The 27,101-nt window shown below is 40.5% G+C and overlaps 2 protein-coding genes across 2 annotated transcripts; both read right to left on the bottom strand.

Annotated features, from left to right (window-relative positions):
- Nucleotides 1-11,628: 11,628 nt before the first annotated feature.
- On the bottom strand, nucleotides 11,629-13,012 carry LOC131227911 (cytochrome P450 98A2-like). The gene is made up of 2 exons (XM_058223746.1): nucleotides 12,710-13,012; nucleotides 11,629-12,087 (listed from the first exon to the last, which is right to left on the bottom strand). Exons 1-2 carry the CDS (start codon nucleotides 12,995-12,997, stop codon nucleotides 11,644-11,646), a joined length of 732 nt encoding a protein of 243 aa, XP_058079729.1. The 5' UTR covers nucleotides 12,998-13,012; the 3' UTR covers nucleotides 11,629-11,643.
- A 10,065-nt stretch (nucleotides 13,013-23,077) lies between these two features.
- Nucleotides 23,078-23,968, bottom strand: LOC131226874 (cytochrome P450 98A2-like). Its single transcript, XM_058222585.1, has one exon. It carries the CDS (start codon nucleotides 23,840-23,842, stop codon nucleotides 23,078-23,080), a length of 765 nt encoding a protein of 254 aa, XP_058078568.1. The 5' UTR covers nucleotides 23,843-23,968.
- Between the last annotated feature and the right edge of the window lie 3,133 nt (nucleotides 23,969-27,101).

Below are 27,101 nucleotides of genomic sequence, written 5' to 3'. Positions count from 1 at the left end.
GAGAGTTAGTTAACCATGTAAGGGTTGCAGGCAACCTTCGACTGTATTGCGGATGTGTTTATTCTGCCCCAAGCCCAAGGCGATGTTCAACCGCCCGTGGTTTTTGTATGATACAACCTTGATTTTCGCAGAGCCACCACTTTGATCATGAGGAAACCGTTATACATGTCAACGGTAGAGATAGATTTACAATGACCCAACATCTTTTGAACAAGGTGCATTATAAACCAAAAGGTCTGTAATGTGATTATCGATCTCAAGAATAGTGAGAATCTCGTATCGAAAACAATGGTGAAAAAGTTGCAACTAAAAATAGAAAGACACCCATTTCTGTACACGTTTGGATGGATCAAGGAGGTCAACAAAATAGAGGTAACCAAATAATGCACTGTCTCATTTTCAATTGGTAAAAATTATAAGGATCAAGTAATTTGTGACGTAGTTGACCTGGAAGCTTGTCATATATTACTTGGTCGACCATGATAAAATAATATTGATGCTACGCATTGAGGTCGGGATAACGTATTTATATTTATTAAAGACGGTAAAAAGATTATCCTCGTCCCTATGGAAATAGAGAATCAACCAAAGACTTCTAAAGTTGAGGAACAATCTCTTATACCCAAACATGATTTCATTAAACGATCTCAGGAAACAGGAGATGTATATACATTAGTTGAAAAGGAAAAATATATGGAACCTGTCAGGATCCGAGAGGATTTGAAACCAGTGTTGTAGGAGTTTAAGACGAGTGTGCTCAATCTTTTATTTATAGAAGAAAATCAATATAATTTTTCATGGCCCATTTAAATTGTGGATCAAAATATAGATATTTCAAATTATCTTAGTTTTGTGCCACATATATGATATCTTAGTGCATGTGTGTAGATTAGTCTTCTAAAGTATCGAAGTTTTTCTCCAAAAGTAATGCCAGACAACAAAATGTTCACCTATAACACTTTGTGAGAACTTCGTAATTTTCAATAATTTTTTGGTTCTAATGTTTCACTTAGGTGGAAAATCCGTGCTGTGAAAATGGTGGAAAATACTAGAGTTTCCACCTGGAAAAAATTTAGAAAAAAAATACACGCATGCCTATTTAATGGACAATCCTGGTTTGTGAGCCACTTTAGCCAATCAACCCGGCATAGCCGGGTTGCCCAAGCCGAATTTGCGAGATTCCATCAAATCGACGGTCGAATTCCCTGTTTATTTCCGTTTTTACTATTTTTAGTAAGTTTTGGTTTGATCGTAACTCTTCATCCATTGGGCTTTAGGAGTTGTGTCCAACATGAAAAGTGTTTAGAAAAATTAGGAGAATAATGTGATGAGGCACAGGACACTTACTATAAGTAGTAAATTTACTATTTATGGTAAGTTACAAATTTTAGGGAGTTTCAGTTATAGTTTAATTCCAAAACTTATTCCAAGGCTTGGTATCCCTATTTAAAGAGTCGTAAACTAGTTTATTTCTATCGTTAATCGATTTATGAATTTTCATGAATATTAATTTTATTTTCTTGCTTTTTCCTCGTGGATTCGAGAAGTCTCTTTGAGGAGTCTAGAGAAGCTTCGTGGATTCGAGAAGTCTCTGTAAGGAGTCCAAAGAAGCTTCGTGGATTTGAGAAGTCTCTGTGAAGAGTCCAGAGAAGCTTCATGGATTCGAAATAGTTATCCTTGAGGAAGAAGGGGATTGACCACATCACGTTCATCCCTGTGTCAAATAGCCAACCATTCTAATTTATAAAGGACATGAACTTAAATCAGACGTTAGTTTCCTAGTTCCATTTTTTTTTAATTTTTTTTTATGATTTGAGTTGAATGAATGTGTGATACAGTACAGTTTCTATGACTGTCAGTCTATCAACCATAACAGTATGCCATAGTAAAAAGCAATTCTCTTTGTACCCATTATTTTGTAGCACTCTGATGGAAAGAAATAAAGAGAAAAGTGGGATGAAATGAAGAGAAGAAAGAGAAGAGGGAGTAAGTTGGAAGAGAAGAACACCATCTACTTGCACATCCATCCCTGCAACCCAATTTGCCCTATCTGGTATGCGGATCCACTATTTTGAACAAGAACTCGACTCATTCGAATTTTCCAAATTGACTTGACAAGGCCAAGTTTTTTACAAGCCATTGAGAAACTCGGTGCAAACGAGTATTTCAGTCAAGTCATCTCTTTTCCGGTTGGGTTGAGTTCTTTCAAGATTTCAAACTATGGGTTGAACATCTAGCACTCAATGGTCTAATGATATTGAAAAGGCTGAGGAACATTGTTCTTTCTCATCACTTGATATAATTTTATTTTATTTTTTGGCATTTTTATGCAGGTAATGAAGATGGAAGCCAAGAACTCCCACCTGCCTTCCCATGGACCAGCCCCATGGTTTGTCTTTTCTCATGGAAAACGGGAAAGAACCAAAACCATCTTTAACATATCTACAGGAGTTACAATGTGAAAAACATACCTGAGATGTGCCGAACGTATTGTCTCGCCTCATACTTTGGCTGGTTAGTGATGCTGGATAAAACTCATGGCGACCATTTTCTTCTCAACTTTGTCTCATTGCAGAAAACCCAGCTACCATATTTAAGTCCATGTCATTTTTCACATTTTATTCCCTCATCGCCTCCAACTGATCTTGATAGTGCAATTTTATCCATTGGCTGTTCAACTAGTTTTTTAATATATTGTCGTCTGGGCGGTGACAAATCAATCAAACGGATGTATAGAATTCCAAAAGAGGAAACTTTCATTTGGCAAGTGGTCCCCTGCAATGGAAAATTATATGCCTATGGTTCACAAGATAAGTTTGGAATTATTGATGTCAATGCCAATCTTCCATTAATATGGTTGGAACCAAAGGGACCAGAATCGCCCCCAATGTGTGAAGCATTAAATCTTTTTCTGGTGGAATCCTGTGGTGAGATCTTTCTAGCTCGGTGGATTCAGCATCTTCTTGTACCACGCGTTCCAATGGTTGAGGTTTTTATAAGATGGATTTTGATAGAATGACTTGGGTAAAGGTTGATACTTTAGGTGATCGTGTTTTGTTCTTGGGTGAGAATTGTTCTTTATCTTGCTCCGCTGTCGGATGCAAGAATAATTAGGGATTGCATCTATTTTATAAAGCCGAAGGATAGAAGTTTATATGCATTTCACTTAGATAGGGGGACTATTTCCATGAAATTGCCTTGTCCAAATGTTCGTCCACCTTGGGTTGAACCTTTTTGGGTAATGCCTGCAATTTAATGTTGGGGATTTGAGCTGCAGAATCACACAGATTTGAATCTAGGATAGCAATCCAAGAGCACTAAGCAATCACAAGAGAAACACAAAGATTTAACGTGGAAAGCCCTTACGGGAAAAAACCACAGCACAAAGCGATAGAAATCCACTCTGAAAATATAAATTACAAAGATAGAGGACCTACCCAATTCAGACAACCTCGAATCTTACCCTTGCTACACCCTTTGATAACCCTAGAACCCTTTTAGAAACCCTTGGAATACCTTTAGGAAGCCTTAGAATTATTTAGAAAGGCCATAGGGACTCCTATTTATAGTTTAGGAAACACCCCTTATACACCAACTTTGGAAAAGTCCAGAAATCGCCTTTAATTTACACAGTCCGCTTAACCTTCGACTAGTCGAGCCAGGACTTTGACTAGTCGAAGGACCCCTTCGACTGGTCAAGCATGTCCCTCGACTAGTTGTGCGTCCCAAAGATCCTAAATACATAGTTGTTGGACTTCGAGTCGAGAGAGCTTCGACTAATCGAGCCAGTCCCTCGACTAGTCGATTAACTTGGGCAGATTTAAGACATCAGTTTTAACAACAATCTTCATCATGTCTTTAATCTTCAAACGTGTATCTTCTTGCCCTCTTCTCCTATCTCTGCATCGATCATATCTTCAATCAACGCTTCTCGTTCACACTCCGTCCTTCTTTTACGCCATCGCCAAGCCCAGAGAAGTTGCACAAAACATGAACTTCTCTATAAGAACGACCTTAGTGAGCACGTCTACTGGATTCATGTTGGTGTGAATCTTCTCCAGTGTTACACGTCCTCCCTCAAGCACCTGTCGGATAAAGTGGTAATGAACATCAATGTGTTTAGTATGTGAGTAATAAGTAAAATTTTTAGCCAAATTGATAGCGCTCTCGCTATCACGGTTAACCGGCACGGCCTCCTGCTGAAGTCTCAAGTGATTTATCAAGCCTCTAAGCCAAACACCTTCTTTAAACGCTTCCGTCACTGCCATATATTCTGTTTTGGCTGTGGAAAGAGCCACCAGAAACTGAGGTTTTGACATGTAGCTAATTGCCCCACCTGCTAGTACAAACGAGAATCCTGAAGTAGACTTTCTGGAATCCACACTACCTGCGTAGTCGAAATGTACATACCCTACCAACTTTGTCCCTGTCTTCTTAAAAGTTAAGACGTAGTCTTTAGTACTTCGAATGTATCAAAGTAGTCATTTCACTGCTTCCCAATGTTGCTTGCCGGAGTTTAACATGTATCTGCTCACAACACCGATTGCCTGTGAAATATCTAGTCTCGTATAGACATATATTAAACTACCAACCGCATTCGAACAAGGCACATAAGATACAATCCGTTTTTTCTCATTTGATTTAGGAAATTGTTCTGAGGAAAGCTTGAAGTGAGCCGCGTGGGGTATGCTCACCGACTTTGCTTAGTCCATCCCATACTTGATCAATACCTTTTCAAGGTATTCTACCTATGATAACCAAAACCTACTCTTCTTCCTGTCTCTATGAATATCTATTCCGAGAACCCTCTTTGCAGCCCCTAGATCTTTCATCTCGAATATCCATGAAAACTGAGTCTTCGTACGTTTATTTTAGACATATAATGACTGACGATCAACATATCATCAACATATAATACTAGGATGATGAATCTGCCATCACTTAGTGCCTTGTAATAGACACAGTGATCGTATTTACTCTGAGTAAATTTCTGACTCACTATGAAAGAATCAAATTTTTTATACTACTGCCTAGGAAACTGTTTCAGGCCGTACAACAACCTGCCCCTTTAACTACGTAGCCCTCTTGTTGCTTCATGTAGATCTGCTCTTCCAACTCCCCGTGTAGGAATGCAGTCTCCAGCTCGAGATCGTATTAGGCAACCAACGCCAACATGAATCTGATAGACACCTGCTTAACTACCGGCAAGAATATCTCTGTGAAGTCGATTTCTTCTCTATGAGCATAACCCTTTACTACCAACCTTGCTTCGTATTTATCTTTTTTTTTTGAATAATCACTTGCATTCGATCGCTTTTCAGCCCACTGATAGCTTCACTAACTCCCATGTGTGATTTTTGTACAACGAGTCTATCTCATCATCTATAGCCGCCTTCCACTTTTCTGCATCAGGCTCATCAAGAACATCCTGAATAGTAGACGGGTCCCCTCATCTGTAATGAGGGTATATGCAATATTAGAGTCGTCCATGTATCTTGCTGGTAACCTGCGATCACGCGGTAGGTTCCTTCTTATAGGTGGCTGCTCCACCTACTCCTGTACCTCTGTATGTGCATCTGTCTTTGCCTGAGTATCATTTGTGTTAATCTGGATGTCTACGATTAACGTTTGAGGTTCCTTTTACTCCTCCTGATGATTTGCGGAATATGAAGCTTTCATCGAATCTGATGTCACGGCTAGTGATGATCTTGTGTGTGACCTTGTCAAATAACCTATAACCTTTCATACCAATGTCATAGCCCACAAAGATATACTTTTTGGCTCTATGGTCTAGCTTATCTCTCTTAATTGACGATACATGAAATTAAGCCTCACAACCAAATATGCGTAGATCTAAGTAGTTAATTTTCTGACTACTCCATAATTCCTCTGGGATTTTGCATTCAATTGCCGTTGAAGAAGATCAGTTCACTAAATAACAAGCCGTGTTAACGGCCTCTGTCCATAGGTCCTTGCCTAATGCAGCATTACTTAACATGCATCTGGCTTTCTCCAGGAGAGTGCGATTCATTCGCTCAGCCACACCGTTTTCCTCAGGCGTGTGGCGCATTGTGTTGTGCCTGATAATCTCTTCATCATTGTAATAATGATTAAACTCAGTGGAAGTAAATTCTCCACTATTATTAGTCTTTAAAACCTTTATTTTTTGCCTTGACTATTTTTCCACCATTGCCTTCTATTGTTTGAATATGGTGAAAATTTCAGATTTACGTTTCATGACGTAAACCCAAACTTTTCTGGAGTAGTCATCAATGAATGAAGTAAATCATGACGGCCCCCCAATGGAAACTTCTGGCGATGACTCTCATACTTCAAAGTGCACATAATCATGCACTCCCTTACATACATGTTTTTCAGATTTAAAAGACAATCTAGATTGTTTATCATACATACAATGCTCGCATATATCTAAATCAAGATTTTTGAAGGTTATAATTAAATATCGATAAGAAAGTACCTTCATGCCTTACTCACTCATGTGGCCTAAACGAGCATGCCACATACGTAGTGACGTGGAGTCTGCAATAGCTGCTGCCGCTCCACCTGTGGAAGTGCTCCCAATCAACCCGTAAAGGTTTTCGTACCTTGCGCTCCCATAACCACGAGTGCCCCTTTTTAAACTTTAAGAACACCATTAATACTAGTGAACTTGCACCCTATAGCCTCGAGTGCACCAAGAGAAATTAGGCTTTTCTTCATATCTGGAATGTGCCTGACATCAGCCAAGGTACGCTCCATCCCATCAAACATCTTGATGCTCACTATACCAATAGCCACAATATACAAACATTGTCATTACTCATAAAAAAATGTCTACTATCGCATTCCTTGTAACTGGCGAACCAACTCCGATGATGAGTCTGCCCATGTGTCAAGTATTCACTCGTCTTTATGATTGTCGTGTAAGTAACAAATTATGGAAACAGACAGAACATCACCACCATTTGTTTCTTCATCAGATGTGACAACATTGGCCTCCTTGGAAGAAGTTGTTGAATTTTCTTTCTTCGCTTTAGGATTTTTATAATCCTTTTTCATGTTTCCAGACATCCCAAAGTTCCAACACTTTAATTTTCCTTTGCCCTTGCTCTTGGATTTGATCTATGTCTTGAAGATCCTATACCTCGCTCAGAATCTCTACCCCTCGTAATCAGTGCATCGAAAGATGTCCCATGTCATCGTTTAGCTTTCTCATAGCCTTCCCTTGAAGGGCTGAGATAACGGTATCGACACTTAGGATTTTATTTACGGTGCACATTGTGTCCCTGAATGACTCATACGATGCAGGAAGAGAATTCAACAATATACATGTCTATTCCTCATCTTTGACCACTTCGTCAATATCCAGCAATTTGCATATCAATTTATTAAAGCTGTTGATTTGGGCTTCTAGATCTCCACCCTTTGCCATCTTGAAGGTATAGCACTGTAGCTTCAAGTGTAGGCGATTTTCAGAGGACTTCTTTGCATAGATGTTCTCTAACTTTGCCCATAAACTAGACGTAGTTTTCTCCCTCAAAACATTATAGAGAACCTCATCCGTGAGATATAAACGGATAGATGCTAAAGCATTACTATCAAGGTTTTCTCATTCTTCATCTTTCATTGTAGATTTTCGCTCCTTAAGAGCTTAAATCTCGCATTACTTGGTTAATAGGTTAATCATCTTAACCTTCCATAACTCAAAATTATTTTTGCCTGAGTACTTCTCAATATCAAACTTGCTTCCCATTATTACTAATCCCGCAGATTCAAATCTATGCCCCAACGATTGCTTTGATACCACTTGTTGGGGATTTGAGCTGTGAAATCACACAGATGTGGATCTAGGATAGCAATCCAAGAGCACCATTCACTCACAAGAGAAACACAAGGATTTAACATGGAAAACCCTTGCGGGAAAAAACCACGACACAAAGCGACATAAATCCACTCTGAAATTAGAAATTACAAAGAGAGAAGACTTACCCGATTCGAACAACCTCGAATCTTACCCTTGCTACACCCTTTAATAACCCTAGAACCCTTTTAGAAACCTTTGGAATACTTTTAGGAAGCCTTAGAATTATTTAGAAATTCCCTATGAACTCATATTTATAGTTTAGGAAATACCCCTTACGCACCGACTTTGGAAAAGTCCAAAAATCCCCTCAAATTTACACAGTTCGCGCGCAGTCTGCGTAACCTTCAACTGGTCGAGTATGTTCCTCGACTGGTCAAGTGTCCCAAAGATCCCAAATACATAGTTGTTGGACTTCGAGTCAAGCGGGCTTCGACCAGTCGAAGGGACCTTCGACTAGTTGAGCCAGTCCCTCGACTGGTTGACCAACTCGGATAGATTTAAGACATCATTTTTAACAACATCTAAAACCTATGTTTCCATTACAAACTCACTCACTTTGGGTGAGAACTGTACCATATCTTACTCCGCGATAGATTTAAGAATGAAAAGGGATTGCATCTATTTTACAAAGCCAGATGATTTTAGTTTATATGTATTTCACTTGAATGTGGGAACTGTTTCTGTTGATTTGCCTTGTCCAAATGTTCGTCCACCTTGGATTGAACCTTTTTGGGTAACGCCCACTGTCTAAACCTATGTTTCTATAAAAAACTCACTCTAATTTAAGTTGTTTGGAATGCAGTGGAGTTTATTCGTTTTGGATCAATGATCTATAATGGCCTGTTCGTGTACCACCTCATGAGTTTTTTTTCTAATTATTTAATTATTTTTTATTTTACTTATGGCAGTAAAAAAGTTGTCTTTTAAGATGATTGATAAGAATCTTTATAAAAGTAACTTAACACCTTAAAGTTGCTTATAACTATCATAAAAAAAATTCTATCATTTTACTTTTTTAAACAATTGTACCTCCCCTCAAAGGTGGCCTGCATAGAAGGTGGGCTTACTAGATGGACGGTTCGCATTAAAGGTGGGCTCTACATTATGGACAATGGACATTGAAGTTGGGCCCACACGATGGACAATTAAAATTGAGTTGGCCTACATACCGGCGGGTCCACACAAAGGACAGCCCCTCATGATGAGGGGTCATATCCAAGCCAATCTCCTCATGTGATGGATGGCCCACATTAAAGGTGGGGCCCACACAATGGACAGTCCATACCAAAGGTGAGCTCCACAAGTTGGTGGGGCCCACTTGATGGATGGCCCACATCAAGTTGAGCCCCACATAAATGGATGGTCCACATAAAAGGTCAGCCCCTAATGAGTTTGTATTACACTTTCTACTTCTGTTTGACTATGGACCTTGAACTTAATTTTTACTCACAGTTACTAACTCTTCTAAAGGAGATATGTGGTGAGGGGATTGAGTATTTCTCCAAGTTCCCCCTCCTTCACAATGTCTATCTCTTCACTTCGATTCCTCTTGAGTGCTTGAGCTTGATCAATCGAACATGGCCAAAATAGTCCAACAGTTTCACTAGACGATTTTTGGCCTAGCTCGATTGAATGAGGGCCATGCTCGATCGGTCGAGCTTAGCCGTTAGAGATCCGTTGGAACATTTTTGTTATATATATTGCATTCAGATCATTAGGATATGATATGGATTTTAACATTTTAGATACCCCAATGCATCCCAAGCTCTATCAAACTTTTTAGGCTCTATCTCAATAAAATTCATACTTTCTTCTATTGATTCTTCACTCTAATGAGCATTCTATGCTCTTCTACAAGAAGATCATGATCATCCTTAGTGTTAAATTTTTTTACTTAGTTTAAATTTTCATATTAGTTTAGGTAAGAAATTGTGTACGTTTAATTGATAAAAAAATTATTTCATCATAATCATCCCTCTCCCCTTTTAGGATATAGCCTTCATTCTATAACTCCGCCAACCTTCTACGCATAGCCATGTATCCTACACCACACCACGTACAATTTCACTATCAACCCATGTTAGGCCCAGGGCCTAGAAAACAAGCCTATCGTGTTTCAAGTTGACCACACAATTGAAAAAGTTGCACAAGGTAATGCTCACCCTCCGCACTATTTCCCTTCATTTGGTGCATCTGAATAATGGATGGCCCTGATGTTTGGGCCCATGCATAAGTTTTGCTGTGGTATATAATGATTGGAGTGGATTTTATATAATCATCGTGGTGGGCCTTGTAAATGTCAAGGGTGGATGTATCTCTCCTACTGTTTCACTTGATGTGGCCCACCTAAATAAGGAGTCACCTTGTTTTTTGTCTACAGGCTTAACATATGCTTACACATTTTATGGTAATCATAGTGGGTGGGGCGGGTTCGAGTGGAAAGTTTTTCATACACGCATTACGTGGTTGGCTGTTTGAGGACTGAGGAGAGCTTCTTCAGGTGATTTTTAGGAAAGTGGATCACGGCTTGGGTGGGCTCCACTGTAATGTTAATGTTCAATCCACCTCGTTCATCAGGTGTGTCAAACCATGTTACACATATGGAACCAAAATGATCCGTATTCATAATTTAAGTGGGTCACACGATTAGAAATAGTATACAAAACAATGCTCTACCTCTGAACTATTTCATTTTATGTGGCCCACATGAATCAGATGTGAGCCTGATTTTTGGGCCTTATGTCTAAATAATGATGTCGTGGGGCAGAGTGGATTTTATGTCATCATCATGGTGGTCCCTATAAGAATCAAGGGTAGAGGTTCCTTATAATTGTTTCCAATTGTTTGGCCCACCTGAATAATAGTTTAGCCTAATTTTTTCACCATTAGCTCATGGTAGGATTGCAAATGTAATGGTCATAGTAGATCTTACATAAATATCGTGGTTGGCCTTATAAAAATCAAGGGTTGGCTATCCTACAATTTTTTTTTTACTAAAAGATTTGAAAAGGGAGAGGGACTCCACCATTAATTTTTTTATGGGGCCACCTAATCCTTAATGAAGTAGGTAAATCCACTCTTTGTTGCACTTGGGCTGGATTATTTTGGCCCTTCACGGCCTGATCTAGGTTTTGCATTAGGTTGAATAATGTGAGCCGGGCTTAACAGAGCATGGTCCACCCCTAACCCGGCCCATTGACACCGTACCCATAAACATGGGCAACAATACTTCAACCTGCAATTAGGCAGAATAGAAAAAATCTGAAATAATGAATAAGATTCTGCATGAAGATAAGTGAGCCAGTATGAGCTCCAACAAATAGATGGCTCAAATTGTTGATTGCTCATATTAAAAAAGATCCAAACCATCCATTTTCTATTACACCGATCAGATGTTTTGAACAGTCAATTGGGTTGATTTTTACACGATAGCCTCTGGAATGTGTGTACAACCTAACATACCGTCTAGATCAACCCAGTAATAGAACAGTAAGCACTAGATCATTTCTCACACTTGGAAAGACATTCAAATCCAAATCATTGAAACCTTCCCAAAAACTAGAACCAAAAAAAAAAAATCACATATCTACAGCCACACGTTTGTAGAGCTGTGCAGGCAGCCGTGGGATCGGGACTGCCTCCAGTGAGGCCCGCATGAATGTGACCAACCCCGGGTTCTCTGACATGTCAATCTCGTCAGCCTTAACCCCTTCTGGTGGGGTCCACTGAAAATGGTGCAAGAGATGGCCTAACATCGACTGGACCAGATTAATCCCCAGCTAGGCCCCAGGGCAAACCCGTCGGCCTGCTCCGAACGGTAGTAGCCGAAAATCATGACCCTTCATGCCAATGTCCTCAACGAGGAAGCGCTCAGGGCAGAATTCTAATGGATCTTTCCACACAGCTGGGTCACGCGCAATGGCCCACACGTTCACATGCACGTTGGAGCCTTTGGGAACATCATAGCCGCCGATCTTGACGTTGGCAGTGGCCTTGTGGGGGAGCATGAGGGGTGTTGGTGGGTGCAAACGTAGAGCCTCCTTAGCCACGCATTGCAGGTAGGGGAGGTTTGGGAAGTCTGACTCAGTCATCACTCGATCGAACCCGATGACTCGGTCTAACTCCTCTTGGGCCTTCTCTTGCACTCTTGGGTTCTTGATTAGCTCTGCCATGGCCCACTCAACTGATACTGCAGTAGTGTCCATGCCTGCTGTGATCATGTCCTGCATATAAAAAATGTACGTTGATCAAGCGACAACATAAACTTAGAAATGAAGGTTGTGAATGAAACATGTTTACCATCTGACCAATGTACATATTATCGTTTGAAGCATCCATTTAATGGGCCATGTCTTCAAAATTCCACCAATGGGATGATATTAAGTCCTCAATTATCTGATTAGTGGGATTATATTATATGAACCTCTAGCATCTCAAAGAAGATAATAGTTAAAAATTCAAGAAAAACTCATATTCGACTCAACCAGCTTGGAACCAGACCTAAGAAAAACCGTATCTGGTCATGACTTGCTCAAAACTCGACTCGACTCAAAACTTGGCAGAAACACAATAAAACTCAACTCAGACTCAGCAAAACTCAGACAATATTTTTATATTAATTGCACTTTTAGATATTGAAGAATATTAAGAAGCTCATAAAAAATGTACATTTTTAGAAACTCACCCGAGTTTTCAAGTCGACTTAACTGGGTTTCTGGTTGAGTGGAGTTTTCATGTTTTAAATATATGAAATGGACCATTCATCAAAAAGTAAGGGACAGGATCATATGAATTAAAAATTTCAAAATAATTGAAAAATGGCATTAAAAGGATGGTTTTATGTACCCAAAGCAGTCCAATGATTGTGTCTTCGCTAAGATCATATTTGTCCTGGAGGGTCAGCAACACATCGACGAAATGTTGCTTCACACCGCTCTTTTCTCGTGCGAGTGCATGATCATACATGATAGCTTTGGTGAGTCGGTCCCTGCGGGCCCCATGCTTCGCAAACGCCGCCTCCTCCAATGGGAACATCCACCGAAGCCACTGAATGTGTTCCGCCATTGTGAGTGACGCACCGAGTTTCAACCCATTTGCAACAATGGCCTTGAACTCGATCCCTTGCTCGTCCATAATGCCCTCCGAGTTTTCGAATCTCTTACCGAATGCGAGCCTAGTTATGTTGTTGAATGCCACTGCTGAGAAATAGTCCCGGACTACCACAAACTTGACTGTAAAAATGAAAAATTCCTCACATTTCTTTCTTAGGATGAACTTGTCCAAGTTCTCTTGTATCAGTTGAAATCATCTAAAAAATTATATTAGAGTATATTACAAAGTTTGCAAACCCGGCGAGTTGACTAGAGACTCAATCTGGTCAACTCAGCCCGCTGATAACTGGGTCAGGAGAATCAGGGATGAACGGGACTTGGGCCTGGTTTCTGAGTCAAACGGTGCATGACTCGGGTAACCTAGCTGAGTCAAAATGGTTGGGCAAGTTTTTAGGGGTAGATCTATAACTTTTTAGAGAAACCAATTAATTTATTTTTACAATAGAAATAATAACAAAATAAAATTAAAAAAATTGGTCCACCTTGTTAGTAACCACCTTGGATCAACTTGGAACCACCCACTGACCGAGTCTCAAGCTGAGTGTTAGTTAGCTACTACGTGAAAATGCTTAAAATTTGACTAGAAAAACTTGCCAGATTCGACGGCCTAATTGAAGAATTTAGAAATTATGAATTAAAACACGACAACTCTCTCTCTCTCTCTCTCTCTCTCTCTCTCTCTCTCTCTCTCTCTCTCTCTCTCTCTCTCTCTCTCTCTCTCTATTTCACAATAGTTTTTGATGCTACAAGTTGTCTATTGTAATTAAATTCAATGGTTCGTGGCCACTTAAAAATGATAATTAAATAAAATGAGTTGAACTCATTTTTAATTGGCACACAAACGGGCTCCTAAGAGTCCAATTTCGCAATTAGCGTATAACATGGAATTCCTTATTGTGCTAAAATTTTGTACATATGGGCCTAATGGTTTGTTGATCCAGACCATTGGACCTATTCCCCATCATGGATGGATCATACCCAATAAATGGCCTTTATTAGATTAAAGTAATCTTTATATTGTTAACAGGTAATTACATGATTAAAGAAGGTGTTTGGCTTGAAATTCGGCCGTAAATACGTTTGTTTGCAGTGTCAGGGTGCTAGTGCTTGATGTGGCTAGGTCCAAACTGAACACCATTGACCCCAAGCATTGAGATACACTAAGAGACCGAGAACCTAGGGCTTTGGCCGTCTATTTTGCCATCTGTAATAAAGACTAGACGATTTGTTAATAAGAGGGTTTGTCCTTCTAGTAAGTTCTTTTTTACCTTCAACCGAAATAATTTTTTTTTCTCAGATTGATTGAGGTAATTGTTCAATTAACAATTCAACATGAGAATAATCAAAATAAAAAGAAACTACATTCATAAAAAATAAATACTTACAAATTAAAGAGAAATCATTGGAAATTTGGTGACTGTGGCATAGATGGCGAGGTCCTAAAGCCAAGGTTATCTTTGGTCTCATGACTTGGGCATAGATGAAGGGAATTATATTAAAACTAAGCTAAAGCCAGTCTAGTGTAGTAGCGTAAGCGGACTGGATCACACTACAACTAAGCAAGAGCTAGTCTATAGTAGGAATGTAGATGGATTAGAATACACTATGCATTAAGCTAGAAGCTAAACTAAGGTAAGTGGCATTATATTGTGGAGTTGTATTGTGTTGGGTTGGGTTGGCGAGGGCTCAGAGCTCTTCAATCTTCTTCCTATCTATACAATTTTGATAGTTGTTAGAGAGATCTTCGTAGCCACTCTTAACATTTGTTGACGTGTAAATAATTGTGTACACCCGTAAATAGCTACGGTCTATCACTTAATGCCATGTGTATTGGTTGTTTATTGTGACTTGACCATTGGTTGTGTGCACGCCTTCAGTCTACTATGTGGGTGAGAATTCTTCACAGGCCACCACATGTAGACAATCATTATCATTTCTTCAACTTGAATGTGCATTGTACAGTGTGAAATTCAACTAACTTGACATTGTTGTTATATCACTTCATATATCACTTCATAGCTCTTTGAGCACTTTTGGTTGTAAGGGTCTTTTCTACATGATGTTATAGTGCATCGGTCATATCCATTATTAGCCATGATCATATTTCGGTCATTACCCATTATCAGCCATGAGGCCGCCTAACTCTATTATATGAGTGAGATATGTTACCCATATCCCTTGATAGTAGTCAACTTTACTTAGCTTTTTTGGGCTACTCATAAATTTTTCGAATGCTGATTGCATTCGATAATCAGAGCAGTTGAAAAGATCTTTTGTTTGTCACTTATTGAGATTTTCTCACCATGTGGCATTATCTATGTCATTAGATCTGATACGGTCAGATTAGGTGTAAACAATGCTCCCATTTATCTTCGCATTTGACCAAAATATGAAGAAACATAGATGCATTTTATGGAGAGTCGTACTGATGACTTCCATATGGTAGCGCTCATTGATTCGAATTTTGGAGGATCGACGAAACCATAGAGCGATCATTTGGGAAGATGAATTGGCAGTTCCACAAGGTATCACCCTATTACTTCGTCGACAACCTATTTATCTTTTATTGAGATGTCGTTGTCACATGGCATCATCTATGCCACTAGATCTAACACAGTCAAATCATGCATAAACACCACTTATATTTGAATTTGGACCACTCATTACTTTACTTTTAACCATTTATTTGATATATAATCATTGGAATGTTAGGATTGTATGATTAGTGTGATTTTAGAGATGGGATCATGGGACCCACACTTTTCATGGACTGAATAGTTTAATGCCAATGCCACATGCGAAGAGATAAGTCACTATGGAGGTGTTTCCGTTATAAGTTATTTTAGATAATATACTTGTGTCATAAGTTGCTTATCTTCGTTTTTACTTATTTAACACATAAATATGTTTGGTAAACAACACATTTATTAGCCGGAAAGTAAAAGAGCATGTTTGATTTCCAACATCATAAGTAATTATCCCTCAGTTCTATTTGATCCTACTTACATCCACCATCCATCATGTGGGGCCAAACCTTAATGTGGACCAATCATTATGTGGGTCATCCATCTTGTAGGGCCCACCTTTAATGTAAGCCATTCATCATTAGGGCTGTTGACCTTTAATGTGCACTATTCATTATGTAGGGCTCATCTGTGATGTTGGTCACCCATCATGTGGGACCCACCTTCAATATCCATGCCCATCATATGGGCCCACCCTTGATGTGGACCGTCCATCATGTGGGCTATCCATCATGTAGGGCTTGGCCCGCCTTGTATATGGGCCACTCATCATTAGGGCTGACCTTCAATGTGCATCATTCATTATGTAAGGCCCACCTTTGATGTTAGCCACCCATCATGTGGGGCCCACCTTCAATATCCATGCCCATCATATAGAGCCCACCTTTGATGTGGACCGTCCATCATGTGGGCCCCACTCCACCTCCATTGCGGCACATCCACCATGCAGGGCCGCCTTGGATATGGGTCACTCATCATTAGGGCTGACCTTTGATGTGGACCATCCATTATGTGATGCCTACCCTGATGTAGATTATCCATCATATGGAGCCCACCATTATTAATTGCCCAGTGTATGAAGCCCACCTTTGATGTTGACCGTCCATCATGTGTGCCCATGTTTGATGTTGATTGTCCGTCATATGCGTCCACCTTCAATTACCCACCATGTGGGGCTCGCCTTGGATGTGGATTATTCATCAATTGGGGCCGACATTTGATATGAATAGTCCATCATATGGGGACCAACTTCAATGTCCATTGTCCATCATGTGGAGCCTATCTTTGACGTGGATTGTTCATTGTGTAACCTTTGAAGTGGGTCGTCCATCTTAGCAGCCCACTTTAGATGTGGGTTATTAATCACTATGTGTTGACCTTTCCTGTAGACCATCCATTAAGAGGACCCACATTAATATGGGATCATCCATCATGTGGGGGCCACACTTGATGTGTACCGTCTATGAGTGAACCCCACTTTAGATGCAGACAGTCCATGTGGCGGCCTTGTTTGATATGAACAATGAGAGAGAACCTCCGTCGATATGTACCGTGGAAGAGAAGCACAAAGGAAGAAAGTTTAAATATATCCGAATGCTCACTGCGCACTAGTTTGCACGGAATCGTGTGAACTTTTTGAGAACTCATTGTACGTGATGTGACTTCAAAATCTGAACGGTCCACGTGAAAGCAGAACCTCATGAAACCTCCTAAGCCCAATTTTTACTTTGATCTATAACTTTGGTGGGCCATGAAAAATGAAAACAGTTTCCTCCCTTGATTTACATTTCTCTTTGGTATGGCCCACTAGAATTTTATATCAGGATGAAAATTTTTCCTTTAGAATTTCATGGGATTACGCATCACATGAACCGTTCGGATTAGACGCCCATGACACATGTGCAAGGGTGTGCATGTGCCTATGTGAGCATGCCTCTCTGTCACAACGCTGCGCGGAGCTTTTCTTTCACGTGAGCTATTAGATTACACTAACTAACTGGCAGCAATATTGGGAATGAGTCTCGAAAATATTGACCAGCGTCGCCAGAGCTCACGCGAATGGCACGTTGTCCGCAGCTAGGTATCTATTGGACTGTGCTATATGGGCCAACCATGATGTATGTGTTTTATCCATGTTGTTCATCTAATTTTTCAGATCATTTTCGAACATGAAACCAAAAAGAAGGTAGATCCAAATCTCAAATGGACCACACCACAGGAAAACAGTGATGATTGAACACCCATCATTAAAAACTTCCTAGTTCCCACTGTAACGTTTATTTTTCATCCAATTTGTTCTTTAGGTTATGTAGACTTGGATGATGAGAAAACAAAAATATCCAATTCATTCAAAACTTGTGGCCTGAAGAAGTTTTTAACAGTGGGCATTGAATCACCACTGTTTCCTGTGGTGTGGTCCATTTGAGATTTGGATACAACTATTTTTATGTCATGCCTTAAAATAACCATTCAAAATGGATGGACGGCGTGGATTAAACACATACATCATGGTGGGCCCCCACATAGTATCTTGCAGTTACCACCTAGCAACCGGCAGCGTCAAAAGGTAATCTGCGTCCCACAGACGCATGGGTACCACCCCCATCAAGTCCGCAAACTGATATGTACTGAGCAACTAAGTACGCTTGCCGTACTGAGTAAACTCAGTGGGGCCTACCATGATTTACCTATTTTATCCACTCAGTTCATCCATTTTACTAGATAAGATTAGGCAGACATGGATGAATGGAAAACATAGATATCAGCTTGATCCAGAACTTCTTTGGCCCGGATAAATTTCCAAAGGTGGACATTAAATTCACACTTTTTCCTGTGGTGTGCTCCACTTGAACTTTGTATATGCTTCAATTTTGAGCTCAACCAATAAAATAAGTTGTGCTCCACCTGAGCTTTGGATATGCTTCAATTTTGGGCTCAACCCATAAAAAAAGGTGGAAAAATGGATGGATGGCGTGTGGATAAACCACATACATTCATGGTGGGCCCAACATAGTTTTTCTCAGCATGATAAAAGCCTACTGAGTAACTAAGTAGGCAATTTGATTTCACCAGACCTAGATAGAAATGGACGGTTCCTGTGGGGCCTCTTCGGTGCCCACAGTGATCTATATGTTTTAGCCACATCGTCCATATTTGTGGACAGATTATTTTAGTACATGAGCCCAAAAATGACGCACATCGAATGCTCAAGTTGACCATACCACATGAAGCATGACCACAAGCAACATTTATGTGCACTGGAATAAGAGTCACTAGATCACACCAACTAACGAAATTAAGCATGCAACATTTATGCTACCGCAAGGTACTCTGTGGGCCCCACCATAATATATGTGTTTAATCTATGATGTCCATCCATTTTGAATGCTTATTTTAGGGCATGACCTAAAAATGAGGTATATCAAAATCTCAAATGGACCACACCACAGGAAACAATGGTGATTCAATGCCCACCATTAAAAACTTCTCGAGGGCCACACGTTTTGAACTAATTGGATATTTTTGTTTTCTCGTCATCCAAGTCTTTGTGACCTAATGAACATATTGGATGGCAAATAAATGTTACAGCGAGCCCTAGGAAGTTTTTAACAATAGGTGTTTTTAACAATAGGTGTTCAATCATCACTTTTTTCCTTGTGGGGTGGTGGATCTACCTTGTTTTTGGGCTCATTTTCCAAAATGATCTAAAAAATTAGATGAACGGCATGGATAAAACACATACATCATGATCGCCCCATAGAGCACCGTCCAATAGCTACCTAGTTGCGGATAACATGCAATTCCTGTAAGCGTGTGGGAGTATCGGCGCGAGTCATTATTTTCAAGAGTCTCTCGTTCTCAATGCTGCTTAATCCTAGCCGTAAGTAAAATCTAACAGCTCATATGAAAGCTCGCATTAAAGCTCCGTGTAGGTGTGTGTGTGTGTAGTACTCGTGTCATGGAAGTCTAATCCGAACGGTCCATGTGATGCGGAATCCCATGAAACCCCAAGGAACAAATTTTCACCTTGGTCTAAAATTCTGCTAGGCCATAATAAAGGGAAATACAAATCAAGGAAGAAAACAATTTTCATTTTTCATGGCCCACCAAAGTTTTGGATCAAAGTAAATTTTGTGACCGGGTGGTTTAATAAGGTGTTGCTTTACGTGGACTGTTCAAATTTTGGAGTCACATCATGTATGATGAATTCTCAAAAAAGTTCACACGAGTTTCATGCGAACTCGTGCGAACTGGTGCACAACTGAGCATTCGCATATATATATATATATATATATATATATATATATAGAGAGAGAGAGAGAGAGAGAGAGAGAGAGAGAGAGAGAGAGAGAGAGAGAGAGAGAGAGAGTTATGCTCCCCTGCGCACCTATGCACGTGTGCACCTTTGCACACGTGCCATGGGTGTCTAATCTGAACGGTCCATGTGATGCGGAATCCCATAAAACCTCATGTGGCAAATTTTCACCCCGATCTAATATTCTGGTGGGCCATAGCAAAGAGAAATGCAAATCAAGGGAGGAAACTGTTTTCATTTTTCATGGCCCATAAAAGTTTTAGGTCAAAGTAAAACTTGGGCCTAGGGGGTTTCAGAAGGTGCTGCTTCACATGAATGGTTCAGACTTTGGATCCACATCACGTATGATGGGTTCTCAAAAAAGTTCATATGTAGTACATACGAACTGGTTCGCAGGTGAGCGTTTCCGTGTGTGTGTGTGTATAACTGGGTAAATAGCTAATAATGACCTTTCAAGGGTAATCGTTGAGAGGAAAATAACTACTAATCATGCCTCCCAAGAACATAAATTGCATGTAATCAAAGAGGAATGATTGGGTACAGTTAATATCTATGAATCATAGAATGATGTCTGCGTGTGATCCACCTCATTTATCCTCTTACCATCACATTTTGAGGTATGAGCTCACAAATAAGACATATTGGACCCTCAAGCACGCCAAACCGTAAGAAATAACCGGGGTTAGTGACATTTAATGTTCATAATTAAAATCTTTGTCGGGCCCACAGGGATCTAATCATCCAACCTCTTCATAAGATCACGCTGACACATATACGAAGGATATACACAAATTTCAGCTTGATCCAAAACTTCTATGTCCACCACAAAGTTTTCAACGCTAGGTGTTCAATTCGCACCATTTCCTATGGTGTGTTTCACTTGAGTTTCAGATCTGCTTCATTTTTGGGCTCATGTGTTAAAATGAGCTAGAAGAATGAATGGATGGTGTGGATGAGATACATACATTACAGTGGGTCTCACAACTTGTGCATATGGAAATTGTATAAGTGTAATCCTTGGAGCCGGAAGCTTTGCAAACGTGCTCGCAAACTTGCTCTAAGCTTTTAAAAAAAAAAAAAGTTAACTCACTCACCTGATGAAACATAAGTTGAAAAGTAAACGGGCCCTAACATTTTTCTGCATGGTGAGAGCAAACACGAGTATGGCAACAAAGCCGCGCATAAAACACCCAAGATTGTGCAGCATTCCATGTTCTATGTGTAAATCCACTCCGTCTGTCAGATGATAACCCCTATTTGAACCATAGGTACAAAAGAAGATAAAAAAAAAAAAAGGCAAATAAAAAAGTAGAGCAATCTAAAATTTCTTCTAACCTCTAAGTTCATGAGGTGTGGCCGGCCTAAGTTTTGGATTAGGATAATTTTTCCATATTCGCTTCATCCTAGTGAGTTACATCTGATTAACGGATTTGATAAATGATAAACTCCATGGTGGCCCCGCACGCAAACCTATGGTTGGAATACCTTCCCCACTGTTTCTCTGGTGTGGCCCACCTGATTTTTGGATTTAAATGAAAATTTCCCCAACATCCTAGAATCAAGGGTAAAATCTGATGGACGGAGTGGATTGAGGTTCGATGCTTTAAGTGCTGCATGAAACAGGTGTTGCTGAGGATTCCGGTCCGTTAAAACAAACGGAAAGAATGAGATTTTTATGCTTCTCGCAGGTCTGCCCATGCAGTCTGTAGTTATAGATAAGATAAGAAATGAATACTAAAATGAAAAGAAGAAGAAGAAAAAAAAAAACAGTCATGATTCTTCCCGATGGAATTTACGGTAGATCTGGAATATGGTACAGCTATCTCCCTCTACTGTACACGTCGTAGGAGGATGTATCAATCGGATCCATCCATCTACTGGGTTCTATCATGGATGGCATATTTTCTAATATATTGCCCCATTAGACAACCTATCCACCACTTTATTAAAAAATTCCCCACTTAATATTTTACTGTTAATCATTTGGTTTCCCACTTTCGCTTTTAGGAACTCAGTGGCTAGGATCATACAATCCATCTGTATTTTTAATAATTTGGCATCTGCAGTAGGTTTGTCTGGATGGACGGTCCAAATTATTAAATCACTCTTGCGGGGATTGTACCGTATTCCGGTCCTTCGAACCCGCCCAATGCCTAAAGGCAAGCATAGGGCTAGTGTCAAAAAAGGGTAGTGGTCCCATGCATAGAGTCGGGCACCAACCAACTCGACTCGCCTAACTTGACTCGTCTGACTCGTTCGGACCCGACTCGACCCAAACTGAATAAGTGAGTCAGTCCGAACTGAGTAGGCCTTGCCCAATCCAAAGTCAAACCGAGTCGAGTTCAAGTTACCTATTAACTTGACCCGAAACTTGATCTGGTCACACTCGACTCAATCTGAAACCGTTTTGACTCGGATTTGGGTATATATAATAATAATTTAAAAAAATCCTAGTTTTTAAGTATCTCTAATCCTATACGCAGCACCCGACCCGATCCCAAACTCTCTCTTCCTCCCTCATCCTCCTCTTTCAAGCTTGGCAACCACCCACCATCCTCCTCCTCTCTTTCTCTCCTCTCCATTCCCTCCCACCCTCCTCTTCCAAGCCCAACAGCCACCTACCACCATCCTCCTCTCCCTCCCTCCCTCTCAATTTGAATCAATGCCAACTCGAACGGACTCGGTACTTTTTACCATGTTAGACACGGTGCGGATTAGTACAGGCCAGACTCGGATTCAAATCAGCTCAGGCATGCTGGACTTGGTACCGAATTGAGTTCAGGTCGGGCCTATTTCAAAACCGGATCAAGTCAGGTCAGCCCTAACTCGTCCGACTCGATCCGATGCCCGGCTCTACCCATACGTTCCGAGCGCATGTTAGTTACCATACATTCGAGCTGTGTGGCCAACTCTTTCAACAGACAAGGATTCATCTGGTGCCCCAACAATTAGATCAACGGCCGGCAAAAGGATGGTCTATCAATGATCTCAACCGTCCATCTAGTAAAACCCACACCTAATTCTCCATGACCCTCAAGAATCATTATAATGTCCAGTCATTGATCTGAACCGACCAGCTAGTGGGACCCACATCAGCATGCCCATTCTTTGATGAGATGAACCAATAGTCTGAAAATGGACAGCTAAAACAGAAAGGCCAACCATCAAACGGTTAGAAACACCAAATTCGTTCAACTTTCTTACAGTGGCCCACGATGGATGAGGTAGACCAGATGTACGGTCCAGATCAGTGATGGACATTCTACATGCCCAAGACATAGATACGGAGAGATGATCCGGTACGCGTATACACCAAAGCTTGGTATGCGGACATGAGTACATACAAAAACATACCTGGATTGGTGCAATCTCTGTAGATGGCCTCGATCATTGCAGTCACCTCATCTTCTCTGATGGGCCTCAGAGACTCTAGCCTCTTAGGAGAAAAGAGCTCCAACGTGCAAACCTTCCTCACTTTAACGTAGTGAGGCCCATAATCAGCCCATATCAGGTCCTTCCCATCTCGGCTAAACTTAGCTGCTGATCGGCTCCTGGGGCGATCGGCCAGTTGCTTATCATTCACCTTGAGCATTTCCTTTGCAAGCTCCGAGCTGGACACGACAACATTCAACGTGGACCCAAACCATACAGACATGATCGGGCCGTAGGTTTGGGACCATTTGGAGAAGCAACGGAATCGGACGGGATTGATGTCGTAGAGGTTGCCTACGACGGGCCATGGACGTGGGCCAGGAGGGAGACGGATCCTGAGCCGTTGGTAGAGCTTGAAAGCAAGGAATGAAAAGGTGATGGCTAGGATGATGAATGGAAGGGCCATTGATGGAGGAGAGTAGTTATGAGGTGTTAGAGATGGGAGTACTGTAGTAGATATTGCTTTATTGAGAGAGAGAGAGAGAGAGAGAGGAGTTGATGAGCTGAGTTGGTGGATTGAGTTGGGTTTGTATGAGAAATGATGCACTGTAAGTAATAGTGTTCCTATTTCCATCAGGACACCTGGACAATCCATTCTATTGATCCAGACCGTCCATTAGGTTCAATACACCTTTTATGATGTATCATGTAAAAATTACACCAATGTTTTATGATTTTAACTGTCTGATCAATAGCCTATAAAATGGATGGTCAAGATCATTTATTGATCCAGACCGTCCATTAAGTTTGCGTTTTGATGCTTGGGATTTTAGGGATCAGACGCCCATTTCTCCTTTATGTTTTTTTAAAATTGATTGTTGAGGGTTGCACTTCTATATATAGAAGTAAGTAACGGAAAGTTTTATCCCTTTTTTTTTTTTTTTTTGTTAGTTTGTTAGTACACCCTACTGTGAGACGGAAAGTCCTACCCAAAGTCCATGTCAGCTTCGATTATTTGAAAACGTCACGGTTTTTTATGCCTTGCCTTGGAGATATGAACTCAGCCTGGGTCAGAGTGTCATGTTTTATTTTTCTTTCTTCTCTATTTTTCAAATATTTTTACCCCTGATGTACATTTTATGTCCGGTTATGTTATTTTCACATGTGCCACTCCCTCTGGTTTTCACTGCAGCCCAGTATTTGCTACTGCCTACCCTCTGGCAACCATGTCTTTTTACCTTTGATGCCCTTTTGAGTTTTCACCAAGTCTATTATCTATTTCATATTTTTATTGGCGGGAACTTTAGTTTTCACCTCACTTGTTTTACTAGGGCACATTTTTTTTCTTTTTTTTTTCCCCCTTTTTTCTCTTGTTGTGTAAAAAAATTCTGTCATGGTTTCATTACCAAAAAAACAACCAAAGGCTATAGACCATGCTAGCTTTTAGCTGCAGATATAAACCGTAGCTCTATTGCTACGAATTAAAGCCATATTTATATATAATAAAATCGTAGCTAAAAGCTAACGCCACCCCCTGTGCCTTCACCATGTGACAACCCAATATGGAACTCTATGAGGCCCATTAAAATGTGTATGCTCCATCTAATGTCTCTATATTTTGAAAGATCATTTTAAGGTAAGATCCTAAAAAAGGAAGTACATCAAAGGCTCAAGTGGACCACATGGTAGGAAACAGTGGAGAATATATATGTACCATTGATCGATGGTGTGGTTCAATTGGACCTTGAATTTGCCTAGATTTTTGTGCCATTTTTTATAAAAAATTTATAAAATTAATGGACGGAGAGGATATATCAAATGCATCATAATGGACCCCACAAAGCTCCTAATTGGACCATCCATCCATAACCCGTCAAATGTGCAAACACTGAGGGTTTCTAAAATTTCTCTCCCTCCACTCCGCGAAAAAAACCCAAATCTGCGCGTCCCTTCTCTCTCTCTCTCTCTCTCTCTCTCTCTCTCTCTCTCTCTCTCGCTCCACTCTCCCTCTCTCACTCCCTCTCCCTCTCCCTCTCGACCCTAACCCCTACCTCCCTCTGTCACTCCCTCTCCCTCTCCCTCTCCCTCTCCCTCTCGACTGCAACCCTTGAGCGACGCACCCCCTTCACCCGAGCGAAAATCCACCCCTGCGGCCCCTGCCCTTCACCTCTTCTCCCTCTCTCCTCTCTGACCAGGTACCCATTTCTCTCACCATATATTCTAAGTTTGATTTTGAGTTTTTATTTCTAAATCTTCAAATACACAGATTAGGGTTTCGTTTCCTGTAAAATTTCTAACAGGAAAAGGATTTAGGGTTTTGTAAAATCTGTAACAAGGGAAAATGGGAAAGTTTTTTTTTTTTTTTTTTGCAAGGTATTTAAGGATTTTATTTTTTTGTACACTTAGGTTTTCGATCTTCCTCTATTCAATTGATCCAATGTCGATTTACATTTACAGGTCTCTCTCTCTCTCTCTCTCTCTCTCTCTCTCTCTCTCTATTTCTCTCAATTGGTCCAGTGTCGATTGACATTTAAGGATTTAGATGATGCTTCAATCTGATTGACAGATCCAGACCCTATACCTGCCCATTGACAGCCCTATTGAAAACTGTATACAAAGCTAGATGATGCTTCAATCTGATTGCCTTTTCTGCACTTGTTCAACATGAATATCTGAGCATAATAAGAAAAAAATGAACTAGCAGTTCATGGATGGCCAACCAATGACAATTCTCAAATTCTGCAAATTCTATGCACATCACTAACTACTCATTTCTTGATTCTGTAGACTCATTCCTCTGCATCATCTAAAATCTCCCATGCACATCAGCCTTAGCCGTGTTTTCATAACCAGGACTTTTGCATTTCCAGAAAGTAGAACTCACAATGACCTTTGAACTACTCATGTGACTGTTGAGAAGTCCAATTTTGCAAACCTTTCATCTCATTTCTTATTGTAGAACGTGTAAGAAATCCATTTGCTGATCACTGGTTCTAGGAGTCCATTGGTTGTCTTCGATAAATAAGACATTATGAATCTTTGACCCAGCTCGACCAACCCAACCTGACCCAACCTAACCTAGCCTAAGATGGGTTAGGATTGAGGATATAGTATGCTGGGCTGGGCTTAGGTTGAGTCGGACCACGGGTTAACCCAACTTGATCTCAGGTTGGGCTCGGGTTAACCCTCAACCTGACCCGACCTGCCAAGTTGCATCCCTAATATGCATGCTAGGACCTGCACTATTGCATGTACATGAAATTCATGCATGTGGAATAACCGGACTAAATTGATTAAAATAATTTTTATACTTGCAAGATATCCATTAGCCAATCCTTTGGCGCCTTACCCAAACATCTCACAGCTTCTGACCACTCATTTTCAGAACTTGCTTATTTCTCCACTAGACCATCTTCACAGGGAGAAGTAGGCAACAAACAGAGCAACAACTCCATGTATTTCTCCATGTTTGATATATACTCCGGGACCTCAGTAGAAGATTCGCCTAGAGAATGATACAAACCACTCCAGAATGAAGTTCGCAATAAGCTTTTCTGATCTGGATTGTATGACTGATAAGAAGTGGAGGAACTGATATAATCAACAATGTCATCAAACAGCTTCTCCAGCCTGTAACCTAAGAAGATTTTTATCGCATCTGCCAGATGGTGTAACAGAAAAGACTGCAGATTCAGCTCTAGCATCCTGAACCTAGATATGTCAGAGAGCTCGCTCACAAAAAATAGGAGGGGACTGACTTGATTTGCATGAGCTAAGGAAAAACGTATGCATTCCTCTGGCAGTGCTCCTTTCTTGAGAACAATATTTGGGTTTAACACACTGGAAACTTGATCCTCGTATTTCATGCAATGTCTAACAATAGCCCCCCAATCCAAGGATGGTAGTCTAGGAGC

This window comes from Magnolia sinica, chromosome 15, assembly GCF_029962835.1.
Source record: "Magnolia sinica isolate HGM2019 chromosome 15, MsV1, whole genome shotgun sequence".
Lineage (NCBI taxonomy): Eukaryota > Viridiplantae > Streptophyta > Magnoliopsida > Magnoliales > Magnoliaceae > Magnolia > Magnolia sinica.
Note: the sequence above shows the minus strand (reverse complement) of the source record. Positions and strands in the feature narration are given on the sequence as shown.

Bases quoted from the DNA above. Each gene is read 5' to 3' on its own strand.
- LOC131227911 (XM_058223746.1), bottom strand. From the start codon at position 12,997: ATGGACGAGCAAGGGATCGAGTTCAAGGCCATTGTTGCAAATGGGTTG. The intron at 12,088-12,709 runs GTACATAAAACC...TTTTATATGCAG, and splicing joins CAATCATTGGACTGCTTTGG to GACATGATCACAGCAGGCAT.
- LOC131226874 (XM_058222585.1), bottom strand. From the start codon at position 23,842: ATGGATTGTCCAGGTGTCCTGATGGAAATAGGAACACTATTACTTACA.